This window comes from Lethenteron reissneri, chromosome 1, assembly GCF_015708825.2.
Source record: "Lethenteron reissneri isolate LAM-NWPU_2019-01 chromosome 1, ASM1570882v1, whole genome shotgun sequence".
Lineage (NCBI taxonomy): Eukaryota > Metazoa > Chordata > Hyperoartia > Petromyzontiformes > Petromyzontidae > Lethenteron > Lethenteron reissneri.
This window is the reverse complement of record NC_083779.1, coordinates 4,948,704-4,972,914: the sequence shown is the minus strand read 5'-3', so window position 1 is coordinate 4,972,914 and position 24,211 is coordinate 4,948,704. Positions and strand designations below refer to the sequence as shown.

The 24,211-nt window shown below is 53.6% G+C and overlaps 1 protein-coding gene and 1 long non-coding RNA gene across 2 annotated transcripts in view; one reads left to right on the top strand and one right to left on the bottom strand.

The window, feature by feature from the left end:
* LOC133361321 (uncharacterized) overlaps positions 1-2,133 on the bottom strand; it is a 329,555-nt gene extending 327,422 nt beyond the window's left edge. The window contains exons 1-2 of the long non-coding RNA XR_009757355.1: positions 2,083-2,133; positions 1,978-2,000 (exon numbers count right to left, since the gene is read on the bottom strand). This is a non-coding gene — a long non-coding RNA (uncharacterized LOC133361321). The remainder of the gene's footprint in view (positions 1-1,977; positions 2,001-2,082) is intronic.
* LOC133343002 (uncharacterized) lies at positions 1,219-23,345 on the top strand. Its single transcript, XM_061552463.1, has 16 exons — positions 1,219-3,305; positions 4,956-5,892; positions 6,953-7,065; positions 8,352-8,786; positions 9,600-9,733; positions 10,802-10,896; positions 11,431-11,485; positions 12,216-12,344; positions 12,940-13,477; positions 14,507-14,723; positions 15,219-15,479; positions 16,002-16,187; positions 17,154-17,181; positions 17,418-17,694; positions 17,963-18,855; positions 19,794-23,345. Exons 1-15 carry the CDS (start codon positions 2,344-2,346, stop codon positions 18,825-18,827), a joined length of 5,232 nt encoding a protein of 1,743 aa, XP_061408447.1. The 5' UTR covers positions 1,219-2,343; the 3' UTR covers positions 18,828-18,855; positions 19,794-23,345.
* The last annotated feature ends 866 nt before the right edge of the window (positions 23,346-24,211 follow it).

Genomic DNA, 24,211 nt, shown 5'->3' with positions numbered 1-24,211 from the left:
ATTAAATAATAAATAATAGACATAATAATAGAAATAAAATAAAATAATTATTAAAGTAAAATAAATATTTTATTTCTATTATTATTTGTATTTTTTATTATTATTTTATTTTTCCCCTACGTGACTTTACCGAAAAAAAACTAAGAGTATGGACATGTGTGAACAAAGAGCTTTATAGCTCATTGTATTCCTCCTGCAGTGTCAGTATTCTGATTCTGACATCATTGTGTAGGGGCACGCGGGGCCACAGTGGACACTTTCACACTGACACGTCCCCACGACCAACACTTGATCCCTCACTGCAAGTAACACGGCCGCACTAATCGGGTACTCGAGAGGAGGATGTGGATATGTTCAACCCGGCAATTCACTTTTAAGGGACTCTTGCAGTGGAAAAGAAGCGATAGGTATGTTAACTGGAGTCAAATAGTAAGTATTACATTTCTATTTAAAGCTTTCGTGACTGCAGGGATTCATCTTCTTGGTTCTTTCGGTAAAGCCACGCAGAAGGGAAATAATAAAATAATAAAAATAAAACATAAAATAATTCTCACGACGTTTTTGAGGACGGCTGCTTGCGTTGTGGCCGAAAAGTCGTGAGAGTTATTTTATTATGTTTTATTTTTATTATTTTATTATTTCCTTTCTACGTGACTTTACCGAAAGAACCAAGAAGAGAAATTGTAAGTATGTGAACTTCTTTCGCACCGTACGTAGCCAACCGTGCGAATCGGAGGTGCGGGGGAAGGACGACAATCTAGAACACAACTAGCAGTTCTTAACGAGAATATATTCGCAATTAACGAGAATATGCTAACAATAATGGAAACACATTCCTGCGGAGGGAGCCGGTAGGAACGTTGGGTTGCTCGGTCAATGGCCAGGGTCAACGGCGGCGTGGTGTATTCCGCAAATATGCCCGACTGTGAGGGCGGGCACAAGCCGGCGTGAGTAGGTTAAACGTTGAGTTTTATAAGGGCACCACGGGGTGACCAGCCCCTCCGCACCCAGCCCCACCCTTGCAGCCACGAAAGCTTCAAATCTGAAACATACGGGACGGATCTATTCGTTCTTAAGTCGAACGTTCGTAAGTCGACGAGTCTCTTATATGCTAATCGCGGTGATGTCGTCACGCGTCAACGCCGACCTCCCATTGGTTGCGGCGGTGATGGGCGGGGCATGTGGGCGGGGGAAGGTACCGCGCGATATTGTGGGATGGCGGCCCACATTACTTAAGCCTGCCGCGTAACTCCCCGTACGCTTTCTCGTGCAAAAATGCTTTTAATGTAACAACAATTACACGCGAACAAAAACTAAACTCGATCGGCGGCAACTAGTGTCGGTACGAGCGAGTCGTCGGCGTCGCGTCTCAAAGGGACTCTCGTTTGAGTTGTTTGAGCCTTATTTGGAGTGTTCATACGGGTAGGCCTCGTCGGAGCCTTACGTGTTTCCTGAGCAGCCTGCCCGCGGTCATGTGAGACCGGCGAGCCGCGGGGACCCGGGACCCGCACCTCGGGGGGGGGGGGGGGGGGTCGTTGGACGCTCACGAAAGCTGTCGGTCTCATACATACGGAAATATATACATGGACACATATACACTTTAATAGCTCCACAACTATGTGCACGTACATATACGTTTAAAGTATAGTGTACATACACGTAGACACGAATACAAATGCTATTACGGTACAGTCATAAATAACTACACGCATAACGACACAATCATACAAACACTTCTTTCATAGACACGCACAGACACCTCCACACAGTTGTACACCCGAACATACGCGTCCATACACCTACAAACACACGTGTACTCTCATACACCTACACAATACGTATACCGGGACACACGTGTACTCGCACAATATACCCAGACACACACACGTGTACTTACACACCTAGACACACATACCTACATACACGTGTACTCGCACACCTAGACACACACACCCACACACGTATTCTCTCACACACCTACACAATATACCCAGACACACCTACACACGTGTACTCACACACCTAGACACACACACCTACATACACCTGTACTCACACATCTAGACACACACACCTCGACACACCTACACACACGTGTACTCTCACACACCTACACAATATACCCAGACACACACCTACACACTTGTACTCACACACCTAGACACACACACCTACATACACGTGTACTCTCACACAGCTACACAATATACCCAGACACACACCTACACACGTGTACTCACACACCTAGACACACACACCTACATACACGTGTACTCACACACCTAGACACACACACCTACATACACGTGTACTCTCACACAGCTACACAATATACCATCCGCCATGCTTCGCCGCGCCAGAATCAGCGTGAAGCCGAACGTTCGTCCCAGCACGGGCCGGGCGGGAGCCGGCATCGTCGAGTCAGGCAGCCGGGACCGCGGGGGACAGAAAGCCGAGGGAGCCGAGGTAGCCGGGGAAGCTCCCGAGGCGACGCCGGCAGCTCCAGAGACTCAAGCCGCCACGTCACGGACACCACCAAGCCGGACTGTCGAGACAGACTCCGAACGCCGGCTACCGGAGGAGGCTGCTGCTGCTGCTCCGGCCACTGCGACTCCTGCTGCTGCTGTTGCTCCTACTAAACTGATTGCTTCTCCTGCTGCTCCTGTTTCTTCTACTTCTACCACTGCTTCTTCAGTTGCACCTATTGCTGAAGCTGGTGCCTCTACCGCTGCTGCTAGTTCTGGTCTTGTTGCTTCCACTGCTGCAGCTGTTGCTCCTGATGTCTTGATTCCTCTGGGTGCTGATAATCTCGTTGCGTCTGCAGATGACAACGCTGCTGCTGCTGATGTAGTTGCAACGCCTGCTGCATCTGTTGATACCGATGCAGACGTTGTTACTTCAGCTGCCCCACTCACTTCTGTCACTCCACATTCCAGCCCTTCGATTGTTGCTGTACCTCCGACTCTTGCTGCTACTGGTGCTGCAGTTCCTTCTGCAGACCTTGCACATTCAGCTGCATCTAATCCTGCCGCACATTCTCCGCCATCTGCTCATACCGTTACTGCTCCACCTGTTGCTATTTCTCTTCTTACTGAAACTATTTCTGCAATTACTCCTACAACTACTGCTGCTGCATCATCTACTGCTGCGTGCAGTGCTGCACGCTCGCAGCAGCACGCCACGGCAGGAGATGAGCCAATGCGCCCGGGCCCTGACTCCAATTTGCTTTCTTCATCTGCTGATGCCTTCGAAGAAGCCACAACGTTGTCGATTGCTGCTGCTGCTTCTGCGCGCCACCACCGCAGGTGTGCGAGTTTGCAGAGGTCGACACTGGCGTTCGTTGCGTCGTTCCCTGATGTTGCGTCGTATACACATTGTCACTGGGGAGACAAAGGCGTGGTTCTAGCCAGTGCCCGATTATAAAGGGGCCCTAAATAAAAACACTTAAACATTAAAATACAAAATTTTTACTTGCACAGTAAAGTTATTGTATTTTTTCATTTGATATACAGCCAGATAATAGACAAATCGCGAACCTTAAACACCCAGTCGTTCATAAAAGTTGAAGGCAGTATAGTACTATAGTAATAGAGCAAGTGCAGAATCACTGAACCGGAATTGATAGCTTGAAAGCATTTAGCGCGGGGCCCTTTAAAGTGCGGGGCCCGTAGCTACATGTGTAGCTACTTTTGCGACTAGGATAATCCGGCACTGGTTCTAGTCACATCACCCTCCGCTCGTGTGAAGTTCAGCTGGCCTGAGGTGGTTGGCTGGTGGCTCTTGAGGTAACAAGTTGCTACGGCTGTCATGGGCAGGGGGGGGGGATTCTTGCAATTCGTGGGTGATGATGCAGTGCAGCAGTTAGGTTGTGGTCTAATTTTGCGGATGTGTGTGTGTGTTCGCCCTTTCTGGCATGTAAGGCTTTTTTCATCTCATGGGTGTACACATATATATATACACACACGATGCTTAAAAAAAATGTTAACACTTCCGAGAATTTTTAAACAATATCACGAGATGTGCCTCCAGGCTTCTGGAGACCACCGGGAGAAGATTCCAGGCATGTGTTGGCAATGATGGCGAACAAGTGGAGACTCTTTAGGACTTTTTGAAGCTATTAGCATTACATTTGTTATCATGTTACAGTGTATTATCCGTTCTTTTTCCATTATAAGCGTTAGTCCCGTATAAGTGTTAAAACTTGAAGCACTCTGTACATAAATGAATGGAATTGGTCAATCATACCAAAGCAGGTCCCTCCTCAAAAACAATATTTTAAGATTTCGATTTAAAGCTTTCGTGACTGCAGGGATTCATCTTCTTGGTTCTTTCGGTAAAGTCACGTAGAAGGGAAATAATAAAATAATAAAAATAAAACATTAAATAATTCTCGCGACGTTTCGGCCACAACGCAAGCAGCCGTCCTCAGGTGAAGAACAGGTCTGTCGGAAAGACAGTGTCTGAATGACACACGATGCTTGGAAAAAATGTTAACACTTCCGAGAATTTTAAACAATATCACGAGATGTGCCTCCAGGCTTCTGCAGACCACCGGGAGAAGATTCCAGGCATGTGTTGGCAATGATGGCGAACAAGTGGAGACTCTATTAGACTTTTTGAAGCTATTAACATTACATTTGTTATCATGTTACAGTGTATTATCCGTTTTCCATTAAAGACGTTAATCCTATATAAGTGTTAAACAAAACTTGAAGCACCCTGTACATAAATGAATGGAATTGGTCAATCATCCCAAAGCAGGACCCTCAAAAATAATATTTTAAAACTCCATCATTGGTTTCCTGGGTAATACTACAAATAATCTATGGCCTTGGTGAATCCACCGCTTGATGAAAGCTCCACGCTGCGTCGGACGTGGAAATTATTAGATCGTACTAAACCTGCGGGTGTGTGAAGCTGGGGGTGGCTCCGATCTCATGCCTTTGTTTTGACAGCGCCCGTGCTCCCGCCACCGCTGCCGCCGCCGCCACCCCCTCAAGACCGGACGCTGGAAAGCTGCTGCCGCAGTCTCGCCGTAAGCGCCTGTCCGCCGCGCCGATCATCCCTCGCACCCGGGCAGCCGCTCACGCTCCTGTTCCAGCCGGTCCTGCCAAGAAACCACCGGCCTCGCTTCCTGCCGAGAATGGGACCGCCAGCAAGCTCACCGCCGCAGCCACCGTCGAAGGACCTCGTGACCCGTGGGGGTTGTCGACCAGTGAGGCATCCGGTGAAGTGTCGCCGGCATTGCCCGTCAAACCGCCTACCGGCGAGACGCAATATTCACCGGTTGGCCCCTCGGGTGCGGATGCAGTGGAGGCGGTGGACCATGCACAGGAGGTATATGAAAGGTCACCAATGGTGCCTGACTGGCGTGTGACGGATAGTGAAACTCCTGGCCCGGTAACTTTAGCACAGCTTGGAGTGAGCGCTCAGGAACCGGCAAGCGGGGCAGTGAAGTGTGCTGCTACTATCGGAGCCGATGCCGAAACGCCACCGGTAGCGCAATCAGCAGAGGTTTCCGGAGCTCCCGGGAGCACCGCAGCTTTGCCGGGCAGGCCTGCGGAGCCGAGCAGGAGTGAGATTTCAAAGAAGCTGCTAGCGTCGCTGAAGAAGAGCCTGCTGAAGCCGCCGGCATTGTCGGTGAAGGCCGCACCGGCGGGAGCCGATGACGACGACGACTACGACGACGACTCCGGGACGGCGGTGGTGACCGCGCGAGATGGCTCGGCACGGCCTGGGACCGCCGGTGGTGCCGGTGGTGGTGGGGGAGGCGGAGGAGGGGCGAGCGGGACCAATGCTGGCAGGACCCAACCAAGGCCCAACTTTAAAAAGTCGTCGCGTACGGTGCAAAAGACAGCTCGGGAGCTGGCTGAGAAGACCGAGGCTAAGAAGGTACCGTGAAAACACTAAGGATGGAGACCCCATATAGAAACCCATAGGTTCACATACGAACCCACAGACTCGCATAGATGCGTAGACTAACATAAAGAACCTTAGACTCGTAGACTCGCATAGATAGCCTTAGACTGAGTTGTGATTAAACCGGGTTCTTACTTGTGGTGAGTTGATGGTCTCAGCCTCATCACCAATGACTGAACAATAAATCCATCACATTAAATGTTCCCCCATTGGAACCTTTTGGCGTCATCTGGTCCAACCCATGTGAGATTAGGCTCTAAGGAAAGTTGTCTCGGGTGTGGACCAATCAACTTCAAGGACAGTGCATACATTATCAGAGTTATGTTTTTTGTTTGCATTATGACTGCAGGTATTGTGGTCTATGCAAACATGACTCCTTGTAAAAAAGGTGTCAGTTTTGTTGCCAGATAGAAGGGTAAAAAACCAATTATCACATTAAATGTTGTTGTACGTATGTGTCTTGAACTTCTGTCCCACTGTAGTAGCCAACCTGTGTTTATCGGAGGTGCAGGTTCTGCATTTAGCTGTGCACTTAATTTGGTAAAATTCTGGCTGTGAGGCTTAAAATGTTTGTTTGATTCACATACAATAAACGCTCATGGCAGGACATGTAAAAGATGTGCCCCCTTGTGTGGATAAAGTGGATAGAGGGGCCTATTGAAAGTGACATCAGCAGTAGTTATGCCATGTCAAGTTTCGGAACAACGAGCGGAGCGCCGGGCGGCTAAAACACAGGGAGTTGGTGCATCGGCCGGTCATCTCAGGCAATCAACCCATGGCACCTGGGTATGCCCCGTGACCTGCCAGCGGGCATTCGACACTTCACGTGGCGGCCTTATAGTGCACATTGCCTGGCACAAGCGCCGTGGTGACGTCACCGCCACTTAGTGGTGCAATGGCAGTTGTTGTTGTGAGTACCCGGTGAGTCAACGGATGGCCGTGCGTGGTGGCCGGCCTTCATGTAGGTGATGTAGGTGCTACTCGCTAACAGGGTGGGGATCTTTTTCTCTTTGTGTCGTGTGGTGGAGGGCAGGCTGCCCGCAAGCTGGCGTGGCGCACGTGGGAGCAGCACCAGTCGGCCCCCGACCGCTCGCAGATGACGATGAAGGACCTGCTCTACTGGGTGCCCAGAAACAACCCCATGCTGTGAGTAAAGCAACCCCACGCTTCGCAAAGGAGTATGGAGCACACTCGCATTTGTGCATCGGTTATTGATCGTTGGGAGGCGAGGCCATGCGGCGATTCGGGCAAAATTTCGTGTGCGGTAAGGAATAAGTTCCCCCCCCAACCTCCCTATACAGGCAAACGTGGCGTGAAAGCATGTGACGCGCCGGTTATTGCCGTTTTCACCTCCTCCGCTAAGTTGGAAGAACAATTCTCACAATGGAATTTCGCGAAGAGATACCAACGACGTTTCGCTGGAAACTGTACCGAGCTTCTTCGGGGAAAGATACAGGAAGTCAGAATAACTGTGTCACCTGACCCGGCCTCTGAAATTGGTGTCATGACATCACAGGAATTATCAATGTGATGTAAACTAGTTATTAACCATAACATATTCTAATTGTATTGCTAATTATCTGCGCCAAGGATTAACACCGTACGCATTATTCATTATGACTGCCACGGTGGCAAGTATTAACTACCTCGCCTGTTATACAGGAGGTCGTGGGTTCGATCCCGACTCTGACACCTGCATATTTGGAGTTTGTGTGTTCTCCCCGTGGTTGTGTGGATTTTCTCTGGGTCCTCCGGTATTTGGCTGCTATAAATTGCCACGCGATAAGCCACTTTGTGGCCAGGTTGTTCATGAAAAAGACCTATACAGCTCAGTGGGCCTTACTTGGTCAAATAAAAATGGTTTACTAGTTTTATAGTTTGAGTATACTAGCCTGTACATAACATTGGCTGCTCAGATCTGCGTGTTAGTGTTAACTTGCGTTTGTGTTCTACTCCTTGGCCTTTGCCCCGTTCGCTGGTGGTCGCGACCTTGGTTCACCTCCACTATTCTCGGTTTGCGGCCACACTCTTAGTTGGCATCAGTACAGCGGCTGCTGGGGTCACGCGAGCCGATTACATACAACGTGTGTACAGGTCCAATGCAATCGATTCTCTCGCTAGCGATTTCAAGCCTACACGACGAGCGTAAGATCATACTTTCGTTGACTAATCGGTGCGCCATCAGACAACTGGTTTTAATCAAGGCTTAACTTGTCAATGAATATGTATCTGGGTCGCTGGTAGACTTGGAGTAGGCTGCACGTGACTCGTAGTAGCCACAGCTGTAGCCAAATTAGGATGTCGTGTGCCGGGTGCGGAAATACTTTCTGTGGTCACTGACCCGGCTGAAATTAAGCCCAGGTTTAAACCACACCCACCCCCCCCCCCTCCTATCCCCGCTCACCATTCTCCCGTCTGCGCTTCGCTCTCAGCCGTCTCAAGTCGGAGGATGGGAAGCTGCTGCCGGAAAAGCGCTTCGACAAGTACCCCAAGGGCGATCGGTCGGCGGCTCACGGCGACGGCGGCAGCGGCGGCTCCCTCGAGCTGACCCCTCCTGACGGCCCCACCTCCCCGCTGCCGCCGCTGCCACCCCCGGATTGTTCGAACGATCCGGCTCCTTCCCCGAGCCCCGCTGCCGCTCCCGCCGCCGGCGTCCCTGCTCCTCCGTCCGACGCCGCCGCCGCCGCTGCCTCGAACGCGTCTGTCCCGTCCACCCCGTGCGCGCCGGCGTCGAGCGACTCGCCAGCGGACGTCTCTCCGGCGGCGGCGGCTGCGCCGTCGCTAAGCCCCGCGGGCGACGCGCAGTCGCTGCTCGTGCCGCAGGTCAGGGTCGCCGAGGACGGCTCCATCGTGCTCAACGAGGACAGGCAAGTGAGCGGTCCGCCTGTCTGCTCGTCCGCTCGCCTACCCGTCCGTCCGTTTGCCTGCTTGCTCACCTGCTCGCCTGCTTATGCCCCTCATCCAATCGTTTGCTCACCTGCCATGACATCTGCTCACCCCGATTTTGCACAATTTCTTACCCACCAAGTCGCCCAACAGGCCACCCGCTTGTCCAAGTAAACTCGAGCTCACTCTATAAAGTAATTTTTTTTTATTTTACTAGGTAAGGCCCACTGAGCTATGAAGCTCGTTTTCAGAAGCGACCCGTATCCGGCCGGGTACGGGTACGGATACGCTTCCCGTACCCTACCCGAAATGAGTGACAAACGGTTACTCACCGGTGACTCACGGCCTACCCGTACCCGGCCGCACCAGGGTCGCAAACGGGTACCCGTACCCGGCTGGGTACGGGTAGCCGGGTATCGGGTAGGGTACGGGTATCGGGTACCCGGTTGCGACCTCTGAGCAGTGGTCGGTCTCTCTCCTCGGTCGTCATTGTGACCCCGTCAGTCGAGGCCAACTGCCTCCCTGGACAACTTGCTGCGGTTAAGCACTGGCACAAGGAAGGATGGGCCTGTGCGTTTGTTGTGTGTGTGGAGAGCTGCAGCGTCGCGGCTTAGCGCACCGCGCTACGAACCGAGTAACCAGAGTTAAATTTCCACTCACGGCCAAAATCGGTGACAAGCGAACTGGTCTTGCGCCTCCCCGGGCAAGGTGCTGGCCAACCACCGCCTCGTTTGCCGTGCGGGCCTTCATAGGTGTCGCTCGCTAACATCGCTCGCCTTTGTGTGTTGCGGCAGCCTGATGGTGGAGGTGTCGCGCACGGAGGGGCTGCCCCCCGTGTCGGACTGCGACCCCATCCACGAGTACGGCTCCCACACCACCTACTCGAGCTTCCGCAAGAGCTACCACGCCAAGCAGTGGGGCCTCCTAGGTAACGGTGACGCGCACACACACACTCACAAACACAAAGATCCCCCCTTCACAGACTGCTGGGGCAAGTGCTGTCGCCTTTGTCTCCCCAGTGGCGATGTTTACACAGGGCAGCGGGGACTCGCACCACCAATTAGCACGGTTGGCTACGTACGGTGCGAAAGAAGTTCAACGTAATACATACTGCACATAGACTAACACTACCCATAGACCAACACTACCCATAGACTCAACACTGCCCATAGACTCAACACTACCCGTAGACTCAACACTGCCCGTAGACTCAACACTACCCATAGATTCAACACTGCCCGTAGACTCAACACTACCCGTAGACTCAACACTGCACATAGACTAACACTACCCATAGACCAACACTACCCATAGACTCAACACTACCCATACACTCAACACTACCCATAGACTCAACACTACCCATAGACTCAACACTACCCATAGACTCAACACTGCCCATAGACTCAACACTACCCATAGACTCAACACTGCCCGTAGACTCAACACTGCCCGTAGACTCAACACTGCCCGTAGACTCAACACTACCCGTAGACTCAACACTGCCCATAGACTCAACACTGCCCGTAGACTCAACACTACCCATAAAATCAACACTACCCATAGACTCAACACTACCCATAGACTCAACACTACCCATAGACTCAACACTACCCATAGACTCAACACTGCCCATAGACTCAACACTACCCATAGACTCAACACTGCCCGTAGACTCAACACTGCCCATAGACTCAACACTGCCCATAGACTAAACACTACCCATAGACTCAACACTGCCCATAGACTCAACACTACCAATAGACTCAACACTGCACCATAGACTCAACACTGCCCAAAGACTCAACACTACCCATAGACTAATACTCCACCATAGACTCAACACTACCCATAGACTCAACACTGCCCGTAGACTCAACACTATCGCTCCCTATGGGTAGGTACCAACACACACACACGCACGTGGTCGTACGTGCATCTTCTGTTCCTGATCACGTTGTGGTTGTTGTGGTTGTTGTTGTTGTTGGTTGTGCAGAGACCGAGCTGTTTTTCCTGGCCATCAGCATGGTCGGCATGGACTTCTCCATGATCGGACAGCTCTTCCCCAACCGCTCGCGCGTCGACATCAAGGTGGCGTCAGGGTTTGCACGGTTACACAAACTCACTTCAGCGTTGCCCCCGCTTGCTCGCCCGTGCGTGTGCGTGTGTGCGCGCGTGTGTGTGCGCGCGTGTGTGTGTGCGTGTGTGCGCGTGTGTGCGTGCGTGCGCGTGTGTGCGTGTGCATGTGTGCACGTGTGTGTGCGCGTTCGTGAGGAGCGGTGGCGCAGCGGTTAGCGCGCTGCACTCCGAACCCGGTGACCCGAGTTCGATTCCTGCTCAAGGCTAACACCAGTGAAGATTATCTGAAGCCTCCCCTAGGTCGACTCAGCCTTAAATGAGTACCTGGTGCGGTGTGTAGTAAACATCGCCACTGGGGGAGATAAAGACGGCCGGCCATTGTTGCTGGCCACCCCACTCCCTCGTGTGTCGTCGCGGCCTTCATAGGTGCTCGCTAACAGCACTTGCCCCAACAGTCTGTTAAAGGCTACACGGGGGGGGGGGACCTTTGTCTTTGTGTGTGTGAATCCGCAAAGCACGTTCATCGGACGTCCTCTCTTCCCGCAGAACAAGTTCAAGCGCGAGGAGCGGTGCAATCCCCGCAAGATCGACCAGGCTTTCCGTGAGTCCCTCGTTACTTGCTCGGGCTCCGGCATGACGTGCACATCGGATCTCCACGTGGCTGCGATCAAACATCAAACGTCCGAACATCGGCCCTATTGGCTCTCCAGACAGATGTTACCCACCAGCATTTTTGTTTTCACGAATCAAACTCCGGAGCAGTTATCCACCTTTTTCCGGGGTGTCATCATCGGCAGAGGAACACAAAAACGTCAAAGTTGCAACGCGCGCCGCTCGCCATTCGCTCGCTCCCGACGGAGCCAGAGAACGAGTCGGAGGTACGAGGAGGAAACCGCGGACAAGCGGCGAGAGAGGGCAGCGTACACACGAGACGGACAACAAAAACGAATTGGGATGATAAAAAAAACGGTCCTTGAGCGGAAGCACGGACCTTGGCGTCGTGACATTTCGTCCGACGTTTTCAACGTGTTGTTGTTTGACTTGCATCCCACTGGGATTTTTGCACACAGCGTTGGTGTACGGTGTTTTTTTCTGCAATATTTTGCTGTCTTTTCTTGGATTTTCTGTTTCCACTTAGTCACATGTTCACTTTAAGATATTTTTTGTAATAAATGAACTTGAACTTGAAAAGCTGACGGGTGCCGCGCACGTAAGCACGCTTGGAATCGTGTCGCTAGCACCGTCGGGAAACTGCGATGGCTTGGGGAAATCCTTCGTCCAGCAGCGGGCATATCTTTTGTCCGTTGTTTTGATTTGTTTCCGTGTTGCAGGCAACAAGTTGCCGCTGGACGTGTCGTGCTTCGAGACGCTGCTGCAGGAGTTCGAGCGGCAGAAGACGGAGGCGCTCAATCGGGCGCCCGACTCCAAGGGCAGGCGGCGGCGCAAGTACCACCCAAAGAGTGAGCGTGCGATGTTTTCATTTATGGCTCGAGCAATCCGATGAGCTACGAAGCTCTTTCTCACAGATGTCCAGGAGAGGGGCGGTTCCCGGAGGGGCTGTTTCACCGCGCCACCACCGCCGTCGCTTCTTTCCGTTTCACCGCCGCGCCTCCGCCCCGCAAGCCGGGGGTGGGGCCCACCGGCGGCAGCTGCCCCCGTGAGGCACTTGGTGAAGAACGCGGCGCCAGCCAGGAAAGAGTGGGCGTTTGTTTCTCATCACCGGGGGTGGGGTGGGTGGCGGGGGGACGAATGTGGCTTTGCCCACGGACGTCGTGGGATCTTTAACGCCCTCTGTGACGTAGACTCGGCGCGTATTTTTAACGTCCGCGGTATTAACCAGGACGGCCGCTGGGCTCGAACCGCCGCCATAACACCTCCGTGCGGTGTTTCAGCACCGCGTGGAGAAGGGAGGGGTGGGTCTGCCTCTCTTTTTTATCCCCTCTGTCTCGTCCCCTGGGGTTTCTCCCGATGTCGTTTGTATTTCCTGTGAATGTCGTGGCGTTCTTAAGTCTCGTCGTCGTCGTCCTCACGCCGCGTCCGCCGGTCCTGCGACAGAGACGGGGCGACGCAGGAGCGACGCGGACAGCGACGACGGCGACGCCGACTGCTGGAGCGAGAGCGGCGGCGAGAGCGGGACCGGAGCGGCGGCCACCGAAACCCGAGCCAGAACCGCCGCCCAGAGCGCGACGGAGAGAGCGATCGGAGCGTCGGCTGCCACCCAAAACGGAATCGGAACGGAAATCCGAACCGGGACCAGAACCGTCACCGAAACTCAAACGGGAACCGAGACGCCGACCGGAACGGCGACTCCAGGAACCGGAGGGTCCACGGCGGTCCCCGAGCCCCCGCCGCCCCCCCCCGCGCCCAGTGGCCTGGAGGAGGCGGAGCTGCTGCTGTCGCTGGGCTGCGAAATCGCTCGCGGCGCCGGCGCCGGCACGGGCGCGGATGCGGGCGCCCCGGCGCCAGAACCGTCCCCCGAGTTGGTGGTGGAATCGGCAGAACGCCGAGACGAGCGCAGTGGGGGTGACGAAGACATCGACGACGAAGAAGATTTTGAGCGTGTCAAAGAGAGGATGTTGAGTCACCCGACGAGGTGAGGTTCTGGCGAGCGAGCGTCGTCGGTTAAAACGACAAGAAATGTTGTGCATGGGGTGGTGGGCCAGGTGGCTCAGAGAGGGTCAGGGCATTGGGCCGGCACCGCTGAGATCCTGGGTTCAAACTCAGGTCACAGCTGCCTGTCATTAAACTGGGTTCTCAAGGTTGTGTGATTTGGTGGTCTCGGCCCTGTCACCAGTATATAAAACGTCGCGTTTAAGTTTGTTTATTTTCTTAATTCGGTTAAATTCCAACTCCTGTGAACAGAAAATATTACTCTGAATGTCAGGCAACAGCAGATGTTGTGGTAGGGCAGCTGGGAAAGTGCTGCCCTCTGCTGTGTGAACCGCAGGTCACCGGAATTCGGAGGTAGGTCTGTGATATCCGCCTCTGTGGGTCGTTGTCTAACACGGAGGGTCGCACTGCTCCGCGAGCATTCCGAGTGGTCTCTTGACGTGACGATGATAGCGCAATTGAGATGAAATTGGGGTAAAACGATTTTTTTTGTTTCAAGATGCAGGCAGCAGGGAGTTGTGGGTAGAGAATTGACACGCGACGAACGGTTCACTTGGAGCAGCGCGCAACGCAGGAAACAACACAGCTGGAGTCGTGTGGAGAGCTCCCCACAAAGTAGACACGGTGGCCTTGGCCTTTCTCTGATACGAGGCTTCGTGATTGAGAACAAGAAATATAAAAAACTCATGGTCAGGCATGGTGAAAAACTGCCAAGAAAATTAAACTAAAAACGTGGTGACGGTGTTTGTGACGGTGTTTGTGACGGTTTTTGTGCCGGTGTTTGTGACGGTTTTGGTGACGGTGTTTGTGACGGTTTTGGTGACGGTGTTTGTGACGGTTTTGGTGACGGTTTTTGTGACGGTTTTTGTGACGGTTTTGGTGACGGTTTTTGTGACGGTTTTTGTGACGGTTTTGGTGTTGGTGACGGTAACGTGTCGGCAATGGCCACGGTGTCGGCTGCGCGATTCCGCGCCCGCGTGACGCAAGCGTCGGTTCGACCGCCTGCGCACAGGTCCGGGCGCAGGCCCAAGCCCACGGCGTTCTACAGCACCGGCTCGGCGGGACCCGGCGGCGACACGCCGGTCAAGGAAGGGGGGGGGGCGGCCAAGCGGCCGCGGCGACGCGAGGCCCAAGACCCCGCGGCCCCAGTGAGGCCCAAGCCGAGGCCTAGCACGTGTGCACGGAAGCCGCCGCTGCCGCCGATGAGGCCTCCTCGTCGGGACGCGACGGTGAGGGGCGGCGACGGCCATCGGCCGGACCGTCGCGTCAGCGGAGTCGGGGGTGGAGGGGGGATTAATTTCTCACTAAAATATCTTTTTGGGTCACTAAACTAAGCCGTTTTTATTTTAGTAGGTTTTGCCCACTAAGCGACCTGGCCACGATAGCTCAACGAAGCGGCTTTTCATGTGCAGTTCATAGCAGCAGCCAAATGCTCTAAACGCATATCTATACGTGGAGGGAAATTCCAAATATACAGGAGTCTGGATCAGGATCGAACCCACGACCTCCTGCATACTAGGCGAGGTAGTTAAGATCTTGCCACTGTGACACCCCTGATATCCACTTCTCCAATACAGTGTGAATGTGTTGGCTTGCACAAGTGTGCCCAGAGAAAAATATACATCAGATTCAGCATCGAAACCCACGACCTCCTGTATACCAGGCGAGGTAGTTAACATCTCGCCACCCGCGCAGCCACAGTGACGCGTGCCTCTCCTCGGCAGGACAAGGCGACGGTGCTGGCAACTCGCGGCCGGGGGGGCCTGGTGACTCTGCGTGCCGTGCTCCCTCCCGAGGAGGAGGAGGAGGGGCGGGGTGGGGGGGACCGCGCCAGCGAGCGGCGCCACCGCGCCAGCTGTCTTGCGGCGGCGGCGGCGACGCCGGCACCCCCCGTGAGGCCGGAGCACATGAGCTGCGCGCCAGCGTTCGTGCCGGTGTGCCTGCGCTCCCCCGAGCCGCAGCCGCTCACGGAGCACATGGAGGAGGTATGGCTGGGCGGGGCGGGGGGGGGGGTGAACGGAGAAATGCTGCGTGTGGGCGAAGTGGGCAGAAGCCGGTCGCTCTGGCCGAAGTGAATCGGTGGCGACATGAAGCGGACACTCGCGGACGGTTTAATTGGGGAAAAAAATCGCGGCAGAAATGTTTGCGTGAGCAGTTGATGAAGAGCGTCGAGGTGATCGCGTTGATGGTGGCGGCGACGACGATGACGAAGGACAATGGTAGCGGCGACAATGGTAACGATGATCGCGATTGACGCCGATGACGACGGTCATCATTTGCGACTTGACATTGTGGCTCACACGAATGTAAAACGAATCCCGAGGCGCCGATGGAACCGGCGATTACTCCGCACCGTTCCCGAGACGGCCAATAGCATCGCGTGCTCGGCAGCATCCAATAAACCGATGCGGGGGGGCGGGGTGGGGGGGGGCGGCAGCAGCCCACGCGTGAGCTGCTGACGAAGCGTTCTCTCTCAATCCGTTGGCACGACGACGGACCTCCGACAGCAGGTGGAGCTGTCGGAAGGCGACGCGATGCTGGAGGAGCTGGTAGTGACGTGCGTGGAAGAGATGGTGGTCGCCGATGACGACGATGGTCTGGAGGAGGAGGAGGCGGCGGTGGAGGAGGAGTCCGTTGACCCCGGCAGCGACGCGTGCGGTCTGCACGTCGAGCAGAACTGCAGCGTCGTGATCGTGAGTCCCACGCCTGAGGGATTTGCATGTCTGTTGAACTTCGTACGTAGCCAACCGTGATAATCGGCGGTGCTGGGTAAGGACAACAAACTAAACGCAAAAAGCAATTCTGTTTACACCATTGGAACCTCATTTGCCAGTAGAAAAATATGATAATTGTTTTTTTTCCCTTTTATGTGGCAACAAAACTGACACCTTTTTTACAAGGAGTCATGCTTGCATAGACCACAATACCTGCAGTCGTGCACCTTTTGGCGTCATCTGGTCCAACACCATGTGAGACTAGGCTCTAAGGAAAGCTGTCTAGGGTGTGGACCAATCAACTTCAAGGACAGTGCATACATTATCAGAGTTATGTTTTTTGTTTGCATTATGACTGCAGGTATTGTGGTCTATGCAAACATGACTCCTTGTAAAAAAAAGGTGTCAGTTTTGTTGCCAGATAAAAGGGTAAAAAAACAATTATTAATTCTGTTTAATTTTGTTTGTTATCAACGTCGACCAACCGCGGTTGAGATCGTTAATGCATCGGCGCTGGCCGTGCTTGGGGTCACGGTGACTCTCGCAACGATTGTCCGGTGTGAATGAAATTCTCTAGTAGTGGTCGTGCTGCTGTCAGGGACTTGTTGAATTGACAACTGGCCCACGGTGGCTATGAGATGTTAATTACCTTGCCTGGTATGCAAGAGGTTGTGGGTTCAATCCCGACCCTGATGTCTGCTGTCTATTTGGGAGTTTGCATGTTCTCGCCACAGTCGCGTGGATTTTTCTCCGGGTCCTCCAGTTTTTCTCTCCGCATTTAGAAACGAGCTAAGCAGGCTTGAGCCTGGATGACCTAACCACCACGCATCAGTGAACCAAAGCGGCTGTCATTCAAATTGACGAAACGCCAGCAAGGAACACCACGAATGAAACGTGGTTGATCTATTGACATGCTTTTTGTTTGTGTTCTTTTTCTCTTTCTAGACTGACGACGAACACTTGAGGGTTAATGGTGAGTTCTGCATTGCATTGGTGACCTCAAAGTGTTGCGTGTGCGATCGTGTGTAATCCGTACAATGTCGTGCGTTTGTGTCGATGACACCGATCATCGTACCTTAATATAATTTATTCTTGTCTACATTGTGATGAATCGCATATGTGCAAGAATCTCACCTCCTTAAACGCGTAAATGTCCTCACTAATAAACGAAACACTCTTCCTCCCCCCACGCGCTGCTGTCAACCGCAGAAGCGTTCGTGTACGAGATGATGGAGCAGGCGGGCTTCGGGAGCATGCAGGACGCCTACGTGTCCTCGCAGGAGGGCGACGGGGGTGGCAGCGCTCCCACAATGCTTTGCTTCATGATGTGCGAGGGCGGGGAGACTGACGCAGCGTTCCAGCTGGCCGGGGGGGACGGTGGTGACGCCGCGGGGGCGGCACCGGAGGTTGAGCACCTCTCGCTCGCCGCGGTGGCGGACGATCAGGAGGGCCAGGAAACCTCCACGGAGACGAACAACGCGAAGAGGTGACGGCTTTGCGCGCTTTTTGTTTTTGCGTCACGTGCAGCTCTCGTGAGTAGGCGCCACTCGTATCGATCGCTGAGACCTGTCCAAAGCGACAACTCCTTTGCTTTTAAACGGAGGGTAATTTAACACTTTTGCTGCTTTACAAACGGACATGCGCAGAACCGACGACCGCCATGCGTCCACCACCGTTGCGACGCCGCGGCGCGCCATCTTGTTTTTTGACCCCCATCGTAACGGCGGCGGGCTCGTTGTTGTCGCTGTGCGCAGCGCGGCGATGGAGGGCGGCGGCGTTCCGCCCGGCGACTGGGAGGGGGCGGCACCCACCATCTCGGATGGTCACATGACCTCGTGGGCAGCACCAGTGGGCGCGCCGAGCCCCGAGTGGCCTCTCGCCGCCGCCGCCGAGGCCGCGCCGGGCTCGCCGGAAACACCGGACGTCTTGCCGAGGGAGGCCCCGAGCGGCGCGAGCGGCGACCTCCTGACCCCCGAGTCGGGCCTCGACACCGTCGAAGAGGAGGGGGGTTCGGTCGCCGAGCCGGCCGAACCAACGGTTCCAACCGTGCCGGTGTCAGTTTTAACTGAGGCGGCCGGCTCTGGGGTCGCGGTTGACGACGGTGGCCAGGCCGATCCGGTGCAACTGCCGGCAACCGCGATCGCCGGCGATGCAGGCACGGTACCGCGGCCCAGGAGGCCTCGTTCCGACGTGGCAGACGGCCCCCCGGCGAAACGGCACGCCGCGGACACCACGCCGGGCCCGCCGGAAGCTTCAGACGTCCCGTCGAGAGAACCCGCGAGCGACTCCGACGAACTGACCCTTGAGTTGGGCCGCGGCACCGGCAAAGACGAGGCGCCGGTCGCAGAATCGGCCGACCCCGTCGTCTCGCCGGCGCCGCCCGGTTCGACCGAGGCGCCGGCTGCCGACGACGACGGACGGTCCGATTCGGCGCGACCGCAGCCGACTCGGAGCGCCGGCGATGCCAAGAAGGGCGGCGCCGACGTGACGCCGCCGGCCAGGAGGGCGCGCTTCGCCAAGCCCAGGCCGAACCTCGCCGCGTGCAGCGCGCGCCGGCCGGCGGGGTCGGCCGGCACGGCTAAGCCGGCGCAGGTCGGCCCGCTGGGAGCGGTGAAGTGAATCCGGCGCGTGGACAAAGTCGATGCAGGTGAGTGTCGGCGATTAGCGAGCCGCCTCGCCGTCGGGAGCCGTGGTAAATGATTCGTCGGCGTTAATCGGCGTACGAATGACGTTCGTAGTCGTGTTGGAAGGGAACGGCATATGTGCCCGGGAGGGAGGGACGCGCGCCGCGGAGATGGAGCGATGAGATCGGCTCTCGTGCGAGAGTTTGATGGAATGTTGTAGCGCGGGAGCCGACGATCAGCCCCTTTGTGAATCTACTGCTGGATGAAATTCCAAGGTGCCATATCGTTGCTTGCACGGAGACGACAGATGAGCAAATTTGGACGAAGTTCCATCTGTTTCCATCTGTGTCGGTCTTAAATACTCTGGCTGTCGCCTGATGATGCCGGTTGTAATTACCGGCGAAACGTCGTACTCGAATTGTGAATGTTGTGGATTTGCTCTCCAACACACCGGCGTGCTGAACTAGTAACGAATTGCCACGTTTTGTTTACGTGACAAACCTCTTAGGGATAATTTTTAGGGATAGAGCGTTGCGTTTTTTCTCTGGGCGCTCCGGTTTCCTCCTTTACATGCATCGGCACTCATTAAATGGCTGAAAACAACTCGATACGTAGAGGACCGCAGAGTCGTTCTCTCTGTAAAAAAAAAAATATTAAATGTAAAATAAGCACCGTTTCTTTACTCATTATTTACTTACCTTTATTGCGCTATTGGTTGCTGCGCGGTTTCAATTTTGCTCTGCTCAGTCAGTGTTAAGCCGCTGAGGTCGTGACGGGTATTTTTTTTCATTCCTCTTGCTCCCCCGGTGCCATTCCATTGCAACATGCACCGACGCCTTACTTTATTGAGGGCGACATTGGCAATGAAGTACAGATTGATTTATTGACCTCAACTCGGGAGCGAGTACGATTTGAAACAATCATTATGATTGTTAAACGTCGGGTGATTCTGCGTGTGCAGAGACACTGGTGCCCAGGAGGGGATCGGCGGAGTGGCTTCTTCTCAGTCGGCATCGTGACTGAGGTCTGAGCCGGCTCGGCTAGCGGAGGCGCCGGCGGCGCCGGGGGGCTGGGCGGGAAGGCCGGGCCCGGCGGAGTAGAGAGAGACGCGATCGTGAACCTCGCGTTCTCATGCCACTCTCGTCAACACACACAGGCACACACGCGCACGCGTGTACGGCCGCGCTAACGACGGCGAGCGGACTTTAAATTGTCGGTGCGCAGCTCGTGTTTGTGTGTTTTTTTCCTTCACCACGCATTCTTTTTTTTTACGATAATTTTCACCGAACGTGTACCCCGCCCTTTGCCGTCGCGGCGTCGTCAGATGGATGCGGCGACCGCTCAGAGGTCTCGCGGTGGAGGAGAAAAAAACGTCGCCGAACTACTTCTGAAGGTCCCCTTGACATTTCGTCGTATCCACGCCTGCGTCGGTGCGCCTACTCGCACGCTCTGCCCCGGACGTGTTTGTCACGCGGCAAACCGGAAATGCCGTGAATCCTCGTAATATCTGGAAATACGCCAAAATAAGTGAAAACCAAACCGCGGTGCGCGTGTATAAATGTGTTTGTGTTTGTGTCGGTAACCGGGCTGAGACCATCGGCTCTCCGCGACGTCTCCGTCTTGAAGCCCGAACTAGAGCCCAGGATCCTCGGCGGTGCCGGCTACGTGTCCGTGACGCGCGATGACGGCGGTGAGCCGCCGACCGCCTCCAACCGCATTCATCTCCCCGCGAACACGATTGATCAATTGCGTTTGCCGTGGTGTGTACCAACGTGCGCGCCAGGTCGCCCCGTGTGGATGCAGGACTACGTGTGCGGGTGGTTGGCATGAGAGGGCAGTACCAGCAGAATCCATATTTATACCGTACTTCTATGCTCCCCTCCCGATCCCCCCACTGCCTGCGGCACACACTGACCAGCATAGTGAAGTCTGGTCAAACGACTCCCAGGACCTGTACCCCCGTCCGACATGAACTGTCCGTGTGCACGCGTGTCCATGTGCACGCCGTGTACGTGTGTCGCACGCACAATCATTTGGCTCATCGAAGCCCTCCCGTGTGACAGACGAAGTGAGCTTCAAGAGAAGCGTTTTTTGAGGAGTTGTGAGTTTGTTGTCCCAGAATTTTATTGTAGACACATTGACATTATCGAGAAAAACAAAACATTGTATTTATAAAGTCTCTGCGCGTCTCTCCCACCAATCTCAACGCAGTTCGGGCCACGGCTGAATTCAGTACCACAGGTGTTTGCAAATTAATTTGACGGATGGGCTATTGCATAATTCTTGTCCATTGGCGATTTAAAGTTGAGTCTTTTTTTTGGTAGCGAAAGGTTAAATATTTGGCCTGGCCTCGGACTAAGTTATTAAATCTTCTAACTCTCTCCCCCTGTAAGACCGGGCTGGAGCCATCGCATCCAAAATATTCAGCCGCATGTTGGGAAGTCTCCGAGTTGCATTATAAATCAGTGGGGCATCTGGAAGTTACCACATTTTATTGGAGTCGTTTCCAGTGTGTTCAGGAAAGCCTCGAGTGAGTCTCATGAATTTCAAGAGGGGGGTCTTACTATTGTAACGTTGGGCCAATTCCTTGTTTAGTATTTTAGTTTTTCACCTTGCACCAAAAAATAACTTGGGAAGAGCAGTCGGCCGGTGGGTTATCAAACCGCGCGACGAACTCGGTGAGCCGCAGTTGGATTTCCGGCCACGGCTAACGTCACCAGGCCTCGGCTTACTCCCCGCTCCCCCCACCCCCGCACAAACCAGCGTGGTGAAGTATGATCAAGCAACCACCTCAGCTGACGCGGCGTAGGGAGGTCTTCATCCAGCATTGATTTTACAAAGGCTTGGAAGTTGTATATTATTGCTATCTTACGCGAATTATAAGAAGAAAAATAATCATTTCAGGCTGCACCAAGGAAGGGGAGGTTTGGAGACCGATCCAGTGATGATTCCGACAGTGTTTTTCGTTTTGTAAAACCTTTTTAATTTATTGTCGCTTACGTTATTTAATTCGACGTTGAGTAGCTGCCGTGTCGCGGTGCTGACCGATGTTTGTTGTTCCTGGCGCCGCCTGTCCCAATCTTCGCGCTCTCATCACCGCGCCCCGTGCCGTCTTGTGGCTGCTGAAGGGAAGACGCGAGAACTCGCGGCTCTGTTTGCCACCGTAAAACACGAGCCGTGCCGCCTACGTCGGGACTGTCTGAACGGACATTGCGTCAGTCCGTGGGCCAGAGGTCGCAAACGGGTTTTGATTCCTTACCCGTACCCGGCCACACCAGGGTCGCAAACGGCTACCCGTACCCGTACCCGGCCGGGTACGGGTAGTTGGGTATCGGGTAGGGTACGGGTATCGGGTACCCGGTTGCGACCTCTGCTGTGGGCTGAATAACAGTGTACAATGGAGAGTTTTTAACCCCCCCCCCCGCATCTGGCCCTGCTTGGCCCCAGACCAGATTGCATGCGTCTTGCGAAGCCCCCTCCTCCCCCCAGCGTATGACGCTTTGGTGCTGGCTTGAAAAATGAAATTAAAATGAATAAAAATAAAATAATCATAATAAAATTAACTTATAAATTTTAATTTCATTTTTTACCTACGTGACTTTACCGAAAAACCTAAGAGTGAATCCTTGCAGTCACGAAAGCTTCAAATCTAGTGGAAAACCACCCGTACCACGAGGGGCGGGCCCCCCTCTTTGGCTCCGAGACCTGAGGCTACGGTGGCGTGACATCACAAGCGCGTTGTGTAGCTAGCGGTGCTGCTACGCTGGGACCCACAGGCCGGATGGGCCCCCAGAGAAATTGGACGGAGCGGGGGGGGGGGGGGGCAGGCCTCATTTCAATTCCTTGCACGGGGGGGCCCACCTGTGTGCCCGGTTGCATGAAGGGTAAATTCATGAACCTGCGATTGTAGAAACGTGTCCACTGGCTGCCATGTTTTCCAGAGTGTTGCTGGATAATCGAGGAGAAGAAAAAATCGCTTGGCACGCGCTGTGTTTGTTGTTCGGCATGATGTCTGACGTTTTGCTGCGGCAACCGCGTCCCTGAAGATCCTCTCGATGTGCGGCTTGACCCGAACGCGCTCCAGCGAACCATGTAGCACAACCGTCAAATAGTTGTCAAAAGAGTAAATCGCTTGATTCGATTGAGAAAATAACCACTGGAGTTTTTAGATCCAACACTTGATTAATCCGGCATTAAAACAAGCTTATTTTGTTGCGTTGACTTGAGTATTATGCACGTTTTGATTGTGTTTTTAAATTTGCGGTGCCATTCGTGGAGATGTGCGCTATGAACTTATTTAAACAAATTTTTATGCTGCCACTAATGTTAAAGCACCGGACCTCTTAACAATGGAGATTTTACAGATGTGTGAGAAACGTCAGCTCCGAAGCTACGCTCGGGATTTATCAAACAAACCTTTGTATGTTTTTGTACAAAAGAATACGTAATATGTACAGCGCAAATCAAAAGTGCTCACTGCCTATGTTAATAAATCTTGCTTGCAATGTTTACATTCTCGCTGTGACGTGACTTAAGGCTGTACGGATCATCGTAGTGCAATGTAACGGTTTTGCCATTACACTGGTCAACAACAAAAAAACATTTTTTTCTGGCCTGGACTTTTGCAGCTGTTTTAGACTCATTTCAGGGTGCTGATTCCAAATCTGATGTCAGATTTGCTCTATCACATCTCATTTTTATGCTATCGGCATACCCCATTTTCATTGATTTTACCCGAAATTAACTGTCACTGTCACTTATGATTGCAAGTTTTTGCGAGTCGGTGACTGCTTTAGTGTTAAAATGTGGTGCTGTATTTTTAGGATAGTGTGTTTATAATATAATTTTATGTAGATATCCACATTTATTTAATATTTTTCTTCTGCAGTTTTTATTGAAAATGCAATATTTGATATCTCAAAAACCTGATGTGATAGACAAAAACCGATGCCAGATCTGGAATCGGCACCCCAAATTACCTTAAAACCTTTAGAATACCTTATGCCAGAAGAAGTGTGTTGACCAGTGTTATCAAGCCACCGCTGGATGATGGCCTTCCGAATGCCATTTGGTTGACTACCTCACCCTGGCTTGTCGTGATTGATGGGGGGGGAGGGGAGGCTGCGCTCGAACAATTTGTATAATCCCTTGCCCACCGACTTTTTCCATGGCTCAACTCGGTTCGCCGGGTTCATGCCGCACCGGTCTCTGCGCCGCCGCTCCGGCCTTGCGAGTACCGATACCGTGTTGAGACGGCAAGATTAGTGACCAAGCCGGCATTTCAACGCAGCGCTTCCCGGTGAGATTGTGAGAATGAGGCGTCTTCCCGGAGCCGGTGATATCTGGTTTTGTGGAAATATATCGTCGCTGCTCGTCCCA